The 20134-nt window shown below is 29.1% G+C and overlaps 3 protein-coding genes across 4 annotated transcripts; 1 reads left to right on the top strand and 2 right to left on the bottom strand.

The window, feature by feature from the left end:
* Positions 1-1200: 1200 nt before the first annotated feature.
* Positions 1201-3448, bottom strand: LOC124911986 (profilin-1-like). Its single transcript, XM_047452535.1, has 3 exons — positions 3316-3448; positions 1431-1568; positions 1201-1336 (listed from the first exon to the last, which is right to left on the bottom strand). Exons 1-3 carry the CDS (start codon positions 3436-3438, stop codon positions 1202-1204), a joined length of 396 nt encoding a protein of 131 aa, XP_047308491.1. The 5' UTR covers positions 3439-3448; the 3' UTR covers position 1201.
* A 2235-nt stretch (positions 3449-5683) lies between these two features.
* On the bottom strand, positions 5684-7261 carry LOC124912137 (profilin-1). 2 transcript variants are annotated; one of them, XR_007096636.1, is made up of 4 exons: positions 7052-7260; positions 6300-6437; positions 6032-6222; positions 5684-5943 (listed from the first exon to the last, which is right to left on the bottom strand). XR_007096636.1 is itself a non-coding variant. In XM_047452699.1 (3 exons), the coding sequence occupies exons 1-3, from the start codon at positions 7172-7174 to the stop codon at positions 6088-6090; spliced, it is 396 nt and encodes a 131-aa protein (XP_047308655.1). In that variant the 5' UTR covers positions 7175-7261; the 3' UTR covers positions 6029-6087. The 2 variants fall into 2 exon arrangements, 1 of the variants encoding a protein (XP_047308655.1); XM_047452699.1 differs by lacking the exon at positions 5684-5943 and having other exon boundaries at positions 6029-6222; positions 7052-7261.
* A 9557-nt stretch (positions 7262-16818) lies between these two features.
* On the top strand, positions 16819-19097 carry LOC124912528 (phosphatidylglycerophosphate phosphatase PTPMT2-like). The gene is made up of 5 exons (XM_047453163.1): positions 16819-17333; positions 17835-17957; positions 18057-18150; positions 18228-18310; positions 18410-19097. Exons 1-5 carry the CDS (start codon positions 17112-17114, stop codon positions 18509-18511), a joined length of 624 nt encoding a protein of 207 aa, XP_047309119.1. The 5' UTR covers positions 16819-17111; the 3' UTR covers positions 18512-19097.
* The last annotated feature ends 1037 nt before the right edge of the window (positions 19098-20134 follow it).

Raw genomic sequence — 20134 nt, 5'->3', positions numbered from 1 at the left:
TAAAATTATAATAATTTTGTATTAGTGACTATAAATTAAGATAAAATCATTGTTTATCTATCACATAAATTAGTCATAATCTCATAAACCCACCTCAATTTAAAATTTTCTTATTCTTCAAACTTAAGCTATCCAAATAGATTAGTAAAAAAAGGATATAAAATTTGAAATTGATATATAAGAAAAGTTGTATGTCCAATCTAAACAAATTCTGTAAATAATATAAATTATTTAACACTGTCTGATAATGTCACAAGAGCTAAAGCACCCACTCATATACTTTCTGCACTTCATTCAAATAAGTCTAATAAGATATATTAATCAACAAAATATTAAAGACACAAAGAACATGAAAAACATAGGAAGAAAAAACATAGACAACAATGTTGAGCAAACCTATACGGTTGATTGTTGGATCAAATATATTAACACAGATAGATTTGCGGCGGTTCTGGAGCCTTACAAGATTAGCGAGTTTTTTTTATTTGACCAAACATGAGTTTTTGAGAAAAACTCCAAATACACACTTCCTCAAACTAGCCCTAAGAGTAAATCATCATAGCCTATGGTTGGGGATGAAAAAATCTATAGCTAATCTCTACTGTCAAACAGCTCAGAACAACTTCTTGGATGGGCAGGAGTGCAATTTTTTTGGGTAACGTTCAAAAATTAAAAGTCAACCTTCTAGCAAAAGTGATTAATATATGCCACTCCAATTAGTTATAGGCCACACAGCCATTTGCAGATAAGAACTAACACCCAACACAAAAGGGTGGTGCATGTCTGTTTGTCAATAAACTTGAAATTACCCAAAAACTAAACAAAACAAACCCAATTCAATCCAATCCATAAAAACAAAGTACATAATTACATGAAGAAGAAGATGAACAAGAAGGATGAGGAGGGCTATGTTTCCCAACAAGTACAAACATATATATGTATATAAAAGTAAAAGTAGAAGTCTCATAAACATAAAAAAATATCACAACATCACAAACTCCAAATCCTTGTTTCATCATCATCATCATCCATAGCACACATTTTTTAAATTATAACTGCAAAACATTTGAACAGTTGGATATTATTATTACTTGCAATAGAAAGGGGGTAAGGTAAGGTTAAATAAGAAACACATATAGATTGATTACCTGCATCAGCAAATCAAAGCAAAGGCAGAGAGTGAGTTTTGATAATTAATTAATTAAAGACCCTGTTCAATGAGATAATCTCCAAGCCTTTTAACTATCATGTTGCACTGCCCTCCTGTAATTGGTTCTTCATATATCCCAATAATCAAAGTCAAATTTGTCTTTCTAATCGTAGCACCACCCAGTCCCTGAAACAAAACACTCAGTCACTAGTGTTATTATATAACCAATATATCAATTTGTTTAAAATTCTAATTCGAATTCTTTACTTATCAAACATACATTTTCCCCGCAGATCATAGTTCCAGGTTCTTCTTGAATAACCATGTACTTGATTCCACCAAAGTAAAATCCAGTTGGAACTAGAGATCTAAGTTCGTTAAAACCATTCTCTATGACAGTTACTTCTTCAGGATTCAGCTGTAACCCCAAAATAATACATTTTAAATATAATCAAATTAAATGACATAAATTGAGAATATAAAATATGTATAAATTATATAAGTTTTATTATTTTGTGTTTAATTGATGGTATAAGAAGTATAAAAGATATTTTTATCAAATAATAACTTATCTTTATATGTTTAATAAAAAAATATATATTTAATTATTATTTTTTAAATAAATAATCCTATTATATTATATGAATTACATACTTTTATATATAAAACTTATATATTTATATAAATAAAATTTATTTATATATTAATTAAATTTATGTATCATTATAATTTTTTTATTAAAATAATATTAATTATTTATATAAAATAAATATTAATAATAATAATTTTAATAAAATCATATTTTAACTTAGGATAGTATTATTATATATAAATTAGTTTCTGAAATAAATTATATATATAAATTGTCTTAATTAATAATAATAATAATATCACTAATTTATATAAATATTGTTTATTAATAATGAAATACAAATTTATTTTTAACTAACATTATTAATTTTTTAAAATAATTATTATATTTAATTATTTATTAAATTATCATAATAAAAAAAATTTATACTTAAATGCTATAATTTTTGTTTATAGAGATAATATATATATATATATATATATATATATATATATAAATTAAAAAATTAAATTAAAATAAATAATTAAATAAAATATATTAAAGAAATTAAAATTTCAATACTTTAATAAAATTAAAGGATAAAAATGGAATAATTTTTTTTTCTATTATACATTTTTAAGATATAAATTATATTTAAATAATAATATTGTAGATATGAATATAAATCAATACATAGATTACCAAACATACACGTGTAATCAACTAAACTTACTACAGGCTCTACGTGGATCCTATCAATGCAATAAAATTAATTAATTAATTGAAGAATAGTTATTAAATCTGAATAACTTATTAATATTTTTTATTTTTTCCATTCATAATATGTTTATCCTTTTGTATCAATCTTAATATTTGGCTCTACGTGTATTAGTTTCATTTTTTAATATTTAATAGTATTATATTATTAATTTTATTTTTTTTAATATTAAATATACATTATACAATATATATATATATATATATATGAGAAATGATTAGGTGAGAGAATTTGGTGAGGGAATGACATGGCATAATCTTATTCGCAGAAAAAATCAAATAATTTCTCTATTTTTTCTCTTTCCTCCCACTTTTACATTTTCCATGTCACGTCATTCCCTCACTAAATTCCCTCTCTCCATCACTCCTCTATATATATATATAACTTTTTATTTCATTTTTAATCTCTTATTTCCTATTATAATATATTAATCATTTATATCTCAATTTATATCATTAATTTTTTTTTATATTTTTTTACTATTTTAGGGACCTAAATTTTAAATTTGGATAGATCTCAAGTATCTCATTGAGATCGAAATACATACCATCGTTTCCAGATTATATAGTCAATTAATGAAATCATTCATCTCTTATTTATCGAGAGAGAGAGTTAAACCTAAATAAAATTAAACATCATTCCACTCTATTCTCATCCATCACATAATTCAAATCATTAATCAAAATACTAAAATATTTTATAACTTAAATTCTTTATTTTTTTATTTTATTTATATATATATTAATACTATTTAAATCTTTTTACCAAAAATAATCGTTATCTCTTTAAAATTATGGACAATGTAATGAGTGATACCTGAGGGAAGTTGGGGCTCTGGGCCCAGATACTGCCGTCAGTGCCGACGATGGCGGCGGAAGTGAGATGGGAACCATTGATTTCGCACATAAGATTCTCATCTACATACGTCTGCCACGACATCTTGTTTGTTCGATAGCTGTGATTTCAGCTTGAAATGAAATAGAGAGAAACGGAAGAGCTACGAAATACTAATAATTCATATTGATTTGTTTCATTTCATATATATATATATATATCTTATAAAATCATACTTCATAATAATATTTTAGGTAAACCAATTTGAATTAACAATTTTTATTTTAGCTACGTGGACTTGTTCGGTCAAGGGTTATATCAATAATATGAATTATTTAAAAAACATTGATTGATTGTGTGATTTGAGTAGGTATTTGTTTGGTAAACAAATTTAAAAGATCTTAATATATATTAAAAAATAAAGAATGATATATAATATTTTAGTATTTTAATTAATAATTCTTATCCAAATTAAAAAAATTAGAATCAGGAAATAGGAAATGACGATGAACTTTGAGTCTCTTGGACTTAACTTTGAGTCTCTTGGACTTGAAGGAGGAAGTCTATTCATGGATGTGTCATGTCTTATAATTTGAACACTTCTAAGAAGTATAAGGACAATTGAGAAATTGGATAGAGTTATAAAAATTAGACATGGTTTGGATTGGGTTATTATAATAATTTAGAGTAAGAAAATAAATAATGATTTTGAGTAGGTAAGAATATTTTTAGAATATAAAATATTTTATTATTTTGGGTAATGAATTGAATGAAATGATTAATAAAAAAAGAATGAAATGATGTTTGAGTGAATCATTTAAATAACATAAACCGAACTAGACTTTACTATGAAACGAGAATATGATGAAATTTGTATAGACATTAAGTATTCCTAAAGAAGGATTGGAAGAGGGTCTTACAAGGAAGATGATGTAAAATCGAGATTTTTTATCTCTCAAATTAGATGGGTCATTGAGGTCTCCTTTTGATCTTAAACGTGATTGAAATTGATATTTTAATTTTACTTTTTTAAATTTAGTTATAGTTTGATTTTGAGTTATTTAAATAATAATAAAAAAAACATAATTTAATTTATTCTTTTATTCATAAAATTATTCAATTTATTAATTAAAATATTAAAATATTTTTTAAAATTATTATTTTTTATTTAATGTTCTAATTTATTATTTATGTTTTTTCACACAATCTAATCTTTAAGTGATCTTTTAAAAAAATAAATAATAATGAAATTTGTTGTTCCTTAATCAATTAGAGGACAAATCATTTGTAACAACTCACCAGAAGGAGCCAGAACAATTAGAGATTTGATTTTCACTAAAAAAAAACTAAAAACTAAAAAAAAAAAAAACTAAAAAATAATGCCTACAATTTAAAATGGAGAATCATAACGGTAAAATATTATATTAACTTTTTACATAAAAAATAATAATAATAATTTTGAAAGATTTAAGATTTTGATTTGGACTGAAAAGGTACATATATATTTAAGTAAGTCCAACTAACAAAATGTAAAAATATTATCTACAAACTTTATATATTTTCATCTTTTTTAAATTATAATATTTTTGTATAGTGACTAGTAAGATAAATTATATCTATCTTTGTTTGCCTATCACATAAACCAAGTCATAATCTCATATAATCAATCCACTTCAATTAAAAATGTTCTTATTCTTCCAACTTAAGCTATCCAAACAAATTAATAAAAAAATGACATATAAATTTTGAAATTGATATATAAGAAAATTTGTATATCCCATTTAAATAAATTATGTTAATAATTATTTAACACTGGCTGTTAATAATATCACAAGAGCTAAAGCCCAGTCTCGTTATTCAAATAAGATAAATAGCTTATAACATAACATTAAAGACACAATGAACATGAAAAACATAGGAAGAAAAAACATAGACAACACTGTTGAATCAAATATATAAAAACATATAGATCCTGAAGCCTCGCAAGAATCGCGAAAGTCCTAAAGCCTTACCTGGAAGAGATGCATAACGAGAAGAAGGAAAGAGATGGAGAACGAGAAGAAAAAAAGAAAAACCAAGTACCCACTTCCACACATGAGCCCTAAATCATCATAGCCTCATGGTTGGGGATGATCTATAGCAAATTATATACTGTCAAACAGCATCTTGGATGGGCAAGAGTGCAATTTTTTGGGTAATCTATACCACTCCTATAAGTTATAGGCCACAACTCAACTGTTCGATAGGGTAATCTAGCCACGCAGCCATTTGCAGTTAAGAACTAACCCAACACAAATGGGTGGTGCATGTCTGTTTGTCAAAAAACATGAAATTACCCAAAAACAAAATAAAACCAAACCAATTCAATTCAATTCAATCCATAAAAACAAAGGTACATTACATGAAGAAGAAGAAGATGAACAAGAAGGATGAGGAGGGCTATGTTTCCCAACAAGTACAAACATATATATATATATATGTATATAAAAGTAGAAGGATGATAGGGGGATATTACAGAGTCTCATCAATACCAAAAATATCACAACATCCCAAACTCCAAATCCTTGTTTCATCATCATCATTCATAACCACAATTTTTTTAAATTATAACTGCAAAACATTTGAACAGTTGGATATTATTATTACTTGCAATAGAAAAGGGGTAAGGTTAAATAAGAAACACATATAGATTGATTACCTGCATCAGCAAATCAAATCAAATCAAAGCAAAGGCAGAAGAGTGAGTTTTGATTATTAAAGACCCTGTTCAATGAGATAATCTCCAAGCCTTTCAACTATCATATTGCACTGCCCTCCTGTCATTGGTTCTTCATATATCCCAAAAACCAAAGCCTGACCTGTCTTTTTAATCGTAGCACCACCCGGTCCCTGAAACAACAAACACCCATACAAACCAGTCAGACATTTCTTCTAATTCTAGTTTTTTACTAATCAATCAAACATACCTTCTTCCCACGAATGACAGCTCCAGGTTCTCCTTGAATAACCATGTACTTGCTTCCACCAAGGTATAATCCAGTCGGAGCTAGAGATCCAGGTTCGTTAAAATCATTCACTATGCCTGTTACTTCTGCAGGCTTCAGCTGTAACCCCAAAATAAACATACATAGTTTAAATCCAATCCAATCAATTGTAGTCAACTAAACCTACTTCAGGCTCTATGTGGATCCGATCAATGCAAATTTCATTTCCGGCAATGAAAATGAATTAATTGAAGAATAATTAGGATACAAACACTTGATATAAACCTTTTACTTCTTCAGGCTTCAGCTGTAACCCCAAAATAAACATACATCGTTTAAATCCAATCCAATCCAATCAAATCAATTGTAGTAAACTAAACCTAGCTCTATGTGGATCCGATCAATGTAAATTTCATAAAACGGCAATGAAAATGAATTAATTGAAGAATAGTTATAAAGCTGAATCAATCAGTCTAAAGAGCGGTTATCTCCTTCAGATCGAAATATATACAATCGGTTCTAATTAAGCTACGATCCAGATATATAGTCAATCCTCTATTCTTATCAAACAGAAATGAATTCCAAACTATGAAATCATATTCTTCTCTTATTGTCAGGATTAGATTCAAAATTATAGAGCGATTTATCGAGAGAGCTTATGATGTAGTAATTGTAGTGAGTAAAGGAAGGATTAAGAAAAACGAGAATCGATTGGAGTTGAATATATTATAAACCTGAGGGAAGGTGGCGCTCTGGGCCCAGATACTGCCGTCTTGGCCGATGATGGCGGCGGAAGTGAGATAGGCACCATCGATTTCGCACATAAGATGCTCATCTACGTACGTCTGCCACGACATCTTTCTTTCTTTGTTTGATTGGAAGAAGAAGAAGATCAGCGATTTGAGCTTGAAATGAAAGAGAGAGAGAGAAACGGAGGAGAAGAGATGGCGTTGAAGAGACGAAATACTAATCATTCATATAGACTTGTCTTGGAATGCGCGTCGTCTGGTTCTTGTTTAACGCCTTAATTACTAATATGCCCTTATGCTTTTTTTTTTTCTTTTCAAAACAATATATAATCTTTTTATTAATTCTTGATAAATTAATTTTTCTTTACAAAAACATTTTAATATTAATGAGTTACACACAAATAACAAACCAATAAGTAATTATTATTATTATTATTATTATTTTAACAGAAGACGTTATAGATGCAAATAGAATTATTGACTTTGGTTCTCTATTAAAAACAAACAAATATATTAACGTACAAATTATAAATATAATTAAAAAAACTCTATATAGATCTTAATTTGAGTTTAAAATAGATATATATAATAATATGAATATAAAGTTATAATTTAATACATTTTTAGTGATAAATCGAATATAAATTTACATTTTTGTGATAAGATACATAATTTTTTATTTTTTATTTAAATTTATTTCATTAATTGATTATCTAATTAATTAAAAATGAATATTTCTAAATTCGTATTTATATTTGATATTTTACTTGTGCTGATATCATCTAGATGTGGTATTTGACAAAATAATAATAATAAAAAATTGTTAGATGGATGATGATAGCAACATTTATGAATTATTGACATCATGGGTAGAGACATGGTTTAGTAAATTCTAGAGATGGCAACCATGGAAACAATAATAACATGTGCCAGCACAGATCAAATTCTCTTTTTTCTTAAATCATGTTATCTTTCTCTTTTAGGTACATCTCATAATCAGACTTTAATCCTCTTTTTTCATACTCAAGATTTGAGATCAACTACTTTTGTTAATGGGGTTGTGTTTATAATAATATGTCTTCTTTCCCTTTGTGGTTGAGATCTTTTTTGCTGGATATTCCAATTTTATTAGTATATTATCTAATAATAATAATAATAATCCACATGTCATCAACTTGCAACCACAAAATAATCTTTTATGTATCCATTCAGTGAATATAACCCATTAAAAATTTACTTAAAAAATAAGATAAAGATAGCATCATCACACCAACAACTGTAAAAGATAATGATTGATAAAATTAAATTTTCATAATAAGTAAAATTGAACTCAAATGACAAGTTTTGAGTTCAATTCTCACTCATTTTTGTTCAAGTTGTGATATTTTATAAATTCAAAAAAATCAATAAAGAAACTACATATTTACAATACTAAGGCTTGACCCATTTTCTGAATGGTTATGCCAATATTCATGACAAGGGAAAAATGTTGTATATGAAGATTAGTAAAAATATATTACATAAGAAGGTATTATAACACTAATCAATTAAGGAGGAACCATCAATTACTTGGAATTAACCATAACATTTTTAGCTAGAAAAAAAGTCATAAATTTATTTTGAAAAACACATAAAGTTATTTGATATAAAAGATGAATATCTGGGTATTTTTAATTTACATCAAAACTCATCAATAATGGTATATTATTAACTTTTGTGTCAATATTTTCAAAATAATTCATTCTAAAAAGACCATATCTTTTGACTTCTGGCCCTCTGGGCACATGGAATTAATGAAATGAACCAAAATAAATGCCCTATTAAGAATCATGGGGGATTTTGTAATTGTATCAAATAAAAGTAGTGAGAACTGAGAAGGGAACGTGTATATCACCTTCTTTCCACGTATGACAGCTCCACTTTGAATTACTATTGATCTCATATCCCCTTTGAACTGCAAAAAATGGACAAATTGTCAAATTATAGATACAATAAAAGATCGAGCCAATTTGCTTTTCCTAATAAAATCATAAGTTGATACAGACAATAGTATGAACGATTAAAGTTTTGAACAGTGCAAAGTTAACTTTGATACAAATCTTTCAAAGAAACTCTAAATTCAACATTTAACTTACAAAAACTAATGCTAAAAGCTATTCAAAATATAGTTAATTAACCATTTAACAAAATCCTTCTTTATTTCTTACCAAATGACAACCAATTTTAATGTATTTCATTCTATCATGAAACACCGAATTCTGCCTTATTGTCACAATGAAAACCAATAGATAGATCGACTTTAATCTGAAAATCAATCGTTAACCATTGTAAATCACAAATTATAACTGCCATATAAAATATTCAGCTTCAACTGAAAATCTAAATATAGTTTTGTTTTTGTTTTCCATACTACAAGTGCATTTCTAATATACACACAATAATCAGTGACTGACTTTCTAGTATCAAAACAATAAGCCGAATTACTATCAGAATAAGCAGTAACAATAAGATCATTTGTAGATGAATAATAAATACCTAAGGATGATGTTCCTTCACTACAGCTTCAAAATGAGATTTATTAGCTTTATTAATGTATTGACTTAATTGTTGTATAGCATAAGTAATATCAGGTCGAGTGAAATTTAAATACAATAGTCTACCAGATAGCCTCCTATACTATTCAGGATCACAACGAACATTATTTAAAGGTTCTGTAAAAAGTTTGATGTCTCTTGTCATAGGAGTAAGTGAAGGTTTAGCATCAGTTAAATCCATATCAGAAACAATGTCAAGTATTTATTTTATTTTATTCACAAACAAACCCTCATCAGTTTGTATGATTTCAAGTCCTAAAAAACATTTGGCTTTTCCCAAATCTTTAATTGGAAACTTATCATGAAACATACCTTTGATCCCATCAATTTGTTTTATCGAATTTCCTGCTAAAAGAATATCACAACATAAACAAACGAACAATATTTATTCCATCATTCTTGATGAATAACAATGATCATTTTCTGATTTAATGAAGCTAATATCAGTTGAGAAATTTGATATTTGAAAATGCTATTGCCTAGAAGATTGTTTAAATCACATATGTTATTATTGAATTTGCATACTTATTTTGGTAAGGTTTCTTCTGGAATTTTCATATAAAGATTTTTTTTAATAAGGTCATGCAAGAAGGCATTATTAACAACAATTTGATGTAAATGTCATTTCTTAACACCCGATAATGCAAGAAATTGTTTTGATGAAGAGCAGTTAGCACATCATCCATAGCTTTTATCCAATCTGGATGTAAAATTGCATGTCTGTAAGAAATTGGTTGACTGAATTGATCAAGATGTAATTTTGGTATTGTAAACTGAGACATAAGAAAAAGAGGGTGGTAAGTAACATTGTTGGTTACTTATATTTGTGTCAACTTATTTGCAATATAATCCTTCATCCAAACAGGTTGCTTTCGTGCATTTAGAACTTTTTTTTAAATACATTTTTAATCTCTTATTGAACAAAAGAAGGTATAGTTTCATGTTTATTTTGAAAATTTTCATGAGTTTCGAAGTTGAGTAATAGGTTCCAAATTATGATGTTCTGGAATTGTTGATTCAACATTTTTTTTTTTAAATAATCACAATCTGTATTATTCTAATTCATTCATAAAAAAATAAGACATAGTAGATGATTTATTTTCTTGATGAATCTCTCTAGTGTGATCATATGTTTTTGAAAAAGAAAATATTTCTTAATAAAATATAACATCTCTCGAAATACTTACATTTTCAGTTTCAATATAACATAAAGTTATAAAGGATATCCAATAACACACCTATCAGCTCTCTTTGAAAACTTTGATTTATTTGGAAACACATTTGCAGAATAACATAAATAACCAAATACTTTAAAGTAACTATAATCTGATTTCTTCTGAAACAACATTTCAATTGGAGTTTATCCATTCAAAACTTTTTTGGAAATTCTATAGTTGTCATGCCTTGATTTTCGACCGAGAAAGTTATCCATCACAAGTTTTTTTACCCAACAAGATAGTCATGGGCCTCATGGCACATTTTTTGGCAAACTTAGCCATGGCTATATTTTTGGGTCGAAAAACATGTCATGGTTATCTTTTTGGGTCGAAAAACATGTCATGACTAACTTTCTCGTTTGATTGACAAGCAAACTTAGCCATAGCTAACTTTCTCGGTCGACCGATAATGTTAGCCATTGCATGTTTTTCGACCCAAAAAGATAGCCATGGCATGTTTTTCGACCAAAAAGATACTCATGGCTAAGTTTGTTTGTCAACCGCCGAGAATAGTTGTTTGATTAGATGGGGAGTTGCAGTCATAGTAATGAATAAAGTCATTTTAGAATCTAAATTGGAATCCTTGTAACTTGAATTAAATGTTCATGTTTTCTCTTAACAACACCAGTTGAAGAGAGTAAGCAAAATTGTTTAATGAATGATGCCTAAAAGATTAAATATTTCAGAACATCATTCATTTAAAAAATATGTCTAATTGTCTAATCTAATTGTTTTAACCGTGATATTATATTGATTTTTAACCAACATAAAGAAATTTTGGAGTTTCTCAAATACAATAACTTTGCTTGATATAAAAAAAATACAAGCATACCTAAAATAATCATCAACAATAGTAAGTAAACATATAAAGTGTGTTTAGAATTGATTCTTCTCGAAATGAACCTAAAATATCAAAATCAATAAGCGCAATTTTTTTTATAGTTTTAAAAACATTTTGAACAAAAGTTTGCATTTTTTATTGATTAGTTATATCAAAATAAATAAGGGCAATAGGACAAGATGAACAATGTAATTTTTTTATTGATTATTCCAAGAAATCCAGTCTTTAGACAGTATCTGGGTAACCTAATCGTTTATGTAAAAGAAATTAATCAAAAGCAACATTTTTAAAACAATGACCTGCAGGTTTTTGCAACTCATTTAGAATGAGACTTCCTTCATTGAAATATCAAGTTTCTGATTCTTTTTTCTAGAGTTATCTTGAACCCTTATCTCAAGGTCTTGCAAACAACATTCTAACTCTAAAAAGATGCAATTCGTTTTGTTTTTACTTCTAACTTTTGAAACTTTTAGACAGTATTTAAAGGTGCATACAAAACATTCTTAAGCTTTAAAACCACCAATCATTTTAACAGTTCCTATTTAAGTTATGTTATTGCTTGATCCATCAGCTAAAAACATAGTGCTAGGTTAATTTAATTGTAGAAAAGGATTTTTTGTTATTACAAATGAGACAAGATGCTCTTAAATCAATAAGCCACCTATATGCACCTAGTTTTTCATTCATGCTAAAATCACATTCAAGTTAATTTAAAGCATAGTCAGAATACTTATATGTAGAAGATGAATGTCTTCTTGATATCACGCATATTCTTCAAGAACTGCTTGTACATTTTATACTCTTTCATGTGCAACAACATGAGCATATGTAGCCGATGATTTCTTCTTAGCTACATTTTTCTTTGTTGTTTCCACCAATCAGGATAACAGATTATCTTAAAGCTGCCATGATTTAAGTGGTCTTTACCTCTACAATGAGTGAAAATTGCATTTTTGTTGTAATTAAAAGACTCTATTATCTCCGGACATTGCATATTAATGACAAAATCTTTTCTATTTGAGCATTGTGAAAGACTTGTAATAGAGGATTTGATCCTTCACATATTTATACTTGTAATAATGTCCCATAAAGAACTGAAGTAACTTTAATTCTTCATAATCTTAAAACATTAATGCTTTAAGAAAACAAACATCCCAATTAAACCGAACTCCTTTGCATCTGCCCATCCTCCTTCAAAGTTTGAGTCCCATCATTTCATTCCAAATAAATTAATGTCTTTTTTATGGTTGTAGTATCTCCTTGAACCATTGTTTCCTTCTTTCCTAGACTTGATTTCAAGCCATTAGTCACGACTTGTCTTATCTGATTGGAACATTTTTTCAATTCTAACTTCACTCGTGTTCATGATCCACGTCATAACAAGTGCATTCATAATTCCCCAATGCATATTCTCTATCCTTCGGTTTTAAATATGATCCATCAATGAATCCAATCTTTATCTTCGTTTGAAGTGCAAGAAGGATGTGAGACTCCGAAGTATATTTCTCTTCCAGTGAGAATAAATGTTGTAATGTAGATGCCTGAATGAATAAATAGCGGATCACATTCAAGCTTCAACATCACAACCGTTATTCTCACTGGAAGAAAACCTATGAAGCCTCAACACCTGTGAATGAACTTTAAGCGAAGATAAAGATTGGATTGATCATATCCAGAATCGAAGGATAGAGAAGATGCAAACAAATGGGAAACTTAGAATACACTTGTTAGGGCGTGGATCATGAATACAATGGAAGAAGGTTTCAATCAAAAGAGACAAGCTGTGGCGTATAACTTGAAATCAAGTCTAAGTAAAAAGGAAACAATGGTCCAAGGAGATTCAACCGGACATCAGTTTCTGTGGAATGAAATAATGGGACCTCTACAAAGGTGTAGATGCAAAAGTAGTTCGGCTTAACTGTGATGTATATTCTCTAAAGCAAAATGCTTTAAGAAGATGAATAATTTAAATTAATTTAGTTCTTGATAAGGCTTGATAACAAGTATGAATATGTTAAGTACAAGATCCTATTGCAAGAAAAAAGTCAAACAGAAAAGACATTGCCTATAAAAGAAGATAATAACAAGTACTTTAATTCCAACAAGAACAAGTTGCACTCATTGTGAAGGTAAAGACCACTTGAAGGATGGTTGCTTCAAGATAATCGGTTATCCCGATTGGTGGAAGCAGCCAAAAAATAATGTAGTGAAGAAAAATTATCGGCTGCTGCCCCTTGAATATAATTTAGTGAAGAAAAATGATGCATTTCAGGAACTGCCCCTTGAATATAATTTCCTTAAGTATCTAAATTGGATAGTTGGTCAGCCAGCCACATGTCAAGGATTTTAGATTAGGAAATTATAAATTATGACCTGTCAAAGATTTTAGATTAGGAAATTATAAATTATAATCCAATTGCTTCTACTTGGATAGGTATGAAGTAACCAAACATAGGGCAGCATCATAGCCATACATTTTAATAGTAGATTAGTAGCTAATAACTTATAATTCAGTGTAGCTTTGATGCTGAAACAGTATGAAAAGTCAAACTGTGGCGACAAGTCCAAACTGTGGCAACAAGTCACAATTTGCATCTATCCCTCTTCTAAGAATAGGACATCATGATAATATAAAAATGGAGTTAAGACCTTACAGTTGTTATAGATCATGTATAAATTTAAAGAGAAATAGTAACTACATATACATTTTGATGGATTTCTCATCATCACTATTTTTGGTTACGGTTCAATCATCTCTTTCATTTATTATCATGACTTGCCTATCTCATAACGGATCATAAACTAATGATAACGTTATGAAATCGTAACAAACAGAATCAATGAAGAAGCTGACAGAATATGATTGAATACACATGCCTCAGTGGAAGAATATTCAGAATGCCTTTGGACCTCAACCATTTAGCGCTCGTTTACACCTAATGAGAAAAGACTAGCTAATGTCACTGGTATTGTTTTAGTAGATGCATATCCTTCTTCTAATGTTTGGCCAGTGCTACGTTTTGGTACGAACTTGTCTGCTACTATTATTATTGATTAATGAATGACAGGTTCCTTTATTAGCAAAAGATGAAAAAACGTAAAAGGAGACGCATATACAGATAAACAATTATCAATCTCGCTAGTCTTCTTAATTAGAGCGATTTCGCATTCTAGAATAGGCGCTTTAAATTGTATTGTCAAATCGAATACTCCATTGAATCGAGCAACACAATAATTGCAGGTTTGAGCACAGGATCACCGAAGTTGTCAAGCATGCATACGGAAAACTCAGGTAAAAGAACACATAATTCAATATACGTCAACGCGATAACAATTGCGACATGATAATAAGTCGACAATTATAGAGTTGATAGAGATACCTGAGGAAATGAAGAAATCTGTGCACAGACGCTACCACCATGGACAATGATAGCTTCTGGTCTTCGATATCGCACATCAAATGCTAGTCTACACACTACATTCTTCCTCTCCCGATCTCCTTTATCTGATTCACGGATCCGAGTTTTGCTTTAGTTATCTGCACTGGTAGTAGTAGTACAAGCTACTCCACCGGTGCCGTTCTCTCCGGCGTCAAGAAGTAGTGTGTGCGAGAGGAGAATTGGTGCCGTTCTCTTGCCGGTTGCCGCTCGTTTCGCTTGATTGAATTGATGTAACTGCCGCCATTAGAACGTTTCAGTTTTTATACGTACTTTTTTTCCAGGAAACTACAGAAATGCCACCCAACTAACCAAGCCATAGTAGTTTGGGCCAATACCTGTTAAAGGCCCAATATATATATTTTTTTTATTTCTCTCTTTATAAAGTCCAATAGATATCGACACTAGATTTGATTAGACTCGACTTGAGGTAGTTGGAATCCAACTTCGAGAAAGTGACTATTCAGAACAATATGATTAAATGACATTTATTTAGTCATTAAATATTATTATTGTCAAAGTGATATATATATATATATATATATATATATAATTAAAAATATTATTATTGTCAAAGTGATATATATTATTATAAATATTAAATTTTAATAAAACAACAAATCACAGCCACAATAAATATGATTGTTGACTTGATACTAAATAAAATAATGCAACCCTTTTGTTATATATTTTTTTATATAAATTTAGATGTTTTATGTAATAAACTAAAATAAAATTGAAATTCTTATAATTGTATTGACTATGTTTATTATTATTTTTTTATTTTTTATTTGAATATTTGAACTTTGATCTTATCGAATTTTGAATTTTACCTTATAAACTTCAACTATAACCATTTTAATCATTTAAGATTTTTTTCAAAGAATGAATGTCTTGTCTACTTACTTTAACATTTTATTTTATTTTTAAAATTAATTTACCACATTTGTAAAAACAAAATAACAATTTTATATTTATTTTGATTTTTCTAACCAATTCTACATGCACATTTTTAAAGTATTCAAATCGTTAATTACAATTTTGAACACGTATTTCTCGAAAAATATTCAATTTAAAATATAAATACGTTCAAATTTGTAAATCATACACAAAATTATACTGTATAAATTTTTTTATAAAATAAATAAAAAATATATCTTTATTCAAATTTTGTTAGACACTAAAATCAATTTCGACAAATTAAAATGTGCAAACCCAAAAATAATACTATATTTTAAAGGAAAAAAGTCTAAATTTTTTTTAAATATTATTTTATTTATAAACGTGACAAATTTATTAAAAAATAAAAATAATACGTTAAAATAATATAATTGTTAAAATAATATGATTGACGATTTTGTCTATTTGAAATAAGTCTAAAATGTCTAAAATTTTAATAGTTCGATAATATATAACCCAATTCAAAATTCGTTTATTATATAATAAAATGATTAGTAATAAGAATCGGACTATTATTATTTTAAAGTTAATCAATAATGAAGATTTGAACAGTCCCAAGCACGCCCCAGGCCCAACCCATTTACGGCCGCACGCTTCGATAACTCGAGAGGTCTTATCGTAATTAAAGGTTTCTTTAATGGGCAAAACAGACAAGTGTTCCGCGCGTTTGACCAACTACCCTTCAAGCACTCTTTTCGTTTCTCTGATCATAGAAAGATAGATTAGATAGATTGAAAGAACAGTAGACAGAGATCATCATCCTCTTCCTAAATCATGACTTCTCCATTTCATTAAACTCAAATCCAAACTCTTTCTATTCTTCAATCGATGCAAAGATCCTTTAATTTCACATCAATTTGCATTCCAACACATTAAGGGTTATATATTCTTCATCAAATCCGATTCCAAAAGCGTTTGATTGAGTTGTTCGGTGGTTTCTGTCATAATTGGCATCAGGGTTTTGGTTCTATTTGAAATTTGGCTTCGATCTGTGACATGAAGATTGAGGAGATTGACGATTGTTCTGAGTCTGATTGTCGAGGGACTTACACTGAAGATCTCGGTGGTGACGTTGGTGGAAGACAGATCGTTAAGAATGATGCTAAGAGGGCTTTGGTCGGAGCCGGTGCTCGGATCCTGTTTTATCCGACTCTTCTCTATAATGTTTTTAGGAACAAGATTCAGACTGAATTTCGGTGGTGGGATGAAGTTGACCAGGTTTTGTTTTTTCAATGATTGCTCATTTATAGTCCTCTTTTGCCATGAATCTTTTCAAATTGATCATCTTTTGTTCGCTTTAGGAATGTTCATTTATTTCCTGCTTTTCTATTAAGGGTTCTTGTCGAATGCTTGTATTTGTTTGTGCTAGTGTATAGACTTATGTTGTGTTTAATGAAGTTAGAGATGAATGAAAGTTCTTACTTGTGAAAGAAAAAACAGGTCTGCTTGACAGTTTGATCAATTGATAATTGGGTGATTGATAATCATGTAATTGAAACCCACTAAGGCAGTCGACTTAAAAACCAAAAGGTCACGGGTTGGATTCCATTTGGAAGCGCTATGAGTTTAAGCGCGAGACCATGGTTGCGGGGTGTCAGTCATGCTAGATCTCTTTAGTTCAAAATAAAATAAAAATTCATGTAATTGAAACTTTTGATGATTGGTTATATATATTAATTTCATTCTAACTCTGTCTTTTTTTCTTCTTTTCCCTGTCAGTATATTCTTTTAGGCGCAGTTCCATTCCCTAAGGATGTTCCACGCCTGAAACAGCTAGGTGTTGGTGGTGTCATCACTCTCAATGAACCTTATGAAACATTGGTTCCATCATCGCTATACCATGTCAGTGGTTTTGTTGAGAATGTCAAAAAATACAAATAAAAATTACGATTTCATTCACAGACAAGCTATGATATTGTTCAATTTTTGTTTTATTATCAGACCCATGAGATAGATCATCTGGTTATTCCAACAAGAGACTACCTATTTGCTCCTTCATTTGTGGATATCAGTCGGGCTGTTGATTTCATTCACAGTGAGTAAAAATCGATCATGATTATTACCCTCGAGATTTTAGCATGTTGTTCTAATTCTGTTCTTTATGAATAATAGAAAATGCATCTTGCAACAAAACTACATATGTTCATTGTAAAGCAGGAAGAGGGAGGAGCACGACTGTTGTGCTTTGCTATCTGGTATTTTTGATTATTGATGACCTGAATTAACAATGGTCATTTAATTTATCTATCTATCCCTTGTAAGTAAAGAACAATGGTTTGATTTGAATTATGCAGGTGGAATATAAGAACATGACTCCATCTGCAGCCCTTGATTATGTTCGATGTAGAAGACCTAGAGTGCTTTTAGCTCCTTCGCAATGGGAGGTATATATATAGTAACATTGTTTCAAAATGGTATGAAACCAGACCATGTTTCTGTAATGTATTAAGATCATTTCACTTGAACAAACACAGGCAGTGCAAGAATTTAAGCAGAGACGGTTAGCATCATGTACACCACCTTCAGGAGGGGATGCTGTTTTGATTACTAAAGAAGATCTTGAAGGTTATAACAGCAGCACTTGTGACGATACCGAGATGGAGAAGAAGAAGAATTCTGTGGTGGTGATTCATAGGCAGCCGATGATAGCAATGCTGACTTGTCTGTTTGCTTCGTTGAAAGTTTCTGGAGGATACGGTTCGTCGGTTGCTAGGCAGCAACTGACAACAGAAGCTCGGGCCTGCTGAATTTGCCAAAGTGGGAAGTATATTAGTTTTTTTTTTTTCATGTTAATTTCCACTTATAATAAACAATGAGAATATCATATTTGTGTAATCAACGAAACGATCGCCTGACTCGATTAAAAGTCTTAGTTGACTTTAGCTCAACTGTAAGTACGATCGAGATCGAGTTTTGCGAGTGTGTGTTTGTGTTTGTATATACTATTATATATATATATTATGTTATGATGTTTAAGGTTAATTAATATTTTTTTTGTTTAATTAATCTTTAGCAGATGAAATAATCCCCTATTAAAGGTAGGGACAGATGATATTCAATAAATTATAATATATTCCTAGATGCACTAACATATATGTATGTATATATTCTTGCAACTTCTTTATGGGACCAGACACTAGACCGAATCCATGAAAAAAGTGAAAGAAATATGAGTATTACCTTTAGAAGGTGAATTACAAGACATATCTCTTTTGTTGAATTGCATGTGGAAAGGGACATATATATATATATAGAATAAGAAAAGATTCCATTATTGTATTTCTTAATTAATTTATAATTCAACCTCCTCTCTTTGCAGGTAAATTTGTAATTTATAATTTCGTACCTTTAAAGATTGAGCTAAAATTTAAAATCTATTCGGGTTAATTTTTTATTTGAAACTATTTGAAGAAGTTGGGTCACACCCGCTACTGCCCATATAACTTAATACATGGATCCGCCTTTGGGTAGATCGAATTTGAATTTGAAAGAATATATGTATATATATATGTTATTCTAGATAATAATTAAATTGAAAATGGTAAAGTGGAATATTGGGTAAAGGCAAGAAAATAAAAATAAAAATATTGTGTGGTCTTTTCAAGGTATTTAATTTTTTTTAAAGCTTATTCTTGTCTACTAAAAATCTTTGTCATGGTGTCTCTTTATTCTTTCCTTTCCTTGAGAAGCTACGATGAAATTGCCTTCTCTTCTCTTCTCTCTCATGCATGCATCGTACCTTAATAAAGATCCATATTTACATTTATATCTACCTGACTGACTGTACAGCAGCAAAGGGCTTGTTTGGAATAGAATAAAGCATCAAAGCATTAAAGCAGGGTGGTGGATGCACTTCAAAAACAAATTATATATTAATGTTAATATATATCAAACGTGCCCTTCTCTCTTATTTTATATTTTATTTTTTAATTAAGAAAAATTAACGTTACATTCACACTAATCTAATGACTCTCCGTTTCAACACAAAACGATTACAGTCATCTTCCTTGATTTATATT

This window comes from Impatiens glandulifera, chromosome 8 (assembly GCF_907164915.1).
Source record: "Impatiens glandulifera chromosome 8, dImpGla2.1, whole genome shotgun sequence".
Classification (NCBI taxonomy): domain Eukaryota; kingdom Viridiplantae; phylum Streptophyta; class Magnoliopsida; order Ericales; family Balsaminaceae; genus Impatiens; species Impatiens glandulifera.
The sequence above is the reverse complement of the archived record's forward strand: the minus strand, read 5'-3'. Positions and strand labels throughout refer to the sequence as shown.

Coding starts and splice junctions, on each gene's coding strand:
- LOC124911986 (XM_047452535.1), bottom strand. CDS start 3,438: ATGTCGTGGCAGACGTATGTAGATGAGAATCTTATGTGCGAAATCAAT. Junction 1,569..3,315: donor AGAGCCCCAACTTCCCTCAG/GTATCACTCATT, acceptor TTGGGGTTACAG/CTGAATCCTGAAGAAGTAAC. Junction 1,337..1,430: donor CTATGATCTGCGGGGAAAAT/GTATGTTTGATA, acceptor GTTTTGTTTCAG/GGACTGGGTGGTGCTACGAT.
- LOC124912137 (XM_047452699.1), bottom strand. CDS start 7,174: ATGTCGTGGCAGACGTACGTAGATGAGCATCTTATGTGCGAAATCGAT. Junction 6,438..7,051: donor AGAGCGCCACCTTCCCTCAG/GTTTATAATATA, acceptor TTGGGGTTACAG/CTGAAGCCTGCAGAAGTAAC. Junction 6,223..6,299: donor CTGTCATTCGTGGGAAGAAG/GTATGTTTGATT, acceptor TTGTTGTTTCAG/GGACCGGGTGGTGCTACGAT.
- LOC124912528 (XM_047453163.1), top strand. CDS start 17,112: ATGAAGATTGAGGAGATTGACGATTGTTCTGAGTCTGATTGTCGAGGG. Junction 17,958..18,056: donor TTCCATCATCGCTATACCAT/GTCAGTGGTTTT, acceptor TTTTATTATCAG/ACCCATGAGATAGATCATCT. Junction 18,311..18,409: donor CTGTTGTGCTTTGCTATCTG/GTATTTTTGATT, acceptor TGAATTATGCAG/GTGGAATATAAGAACATGAC.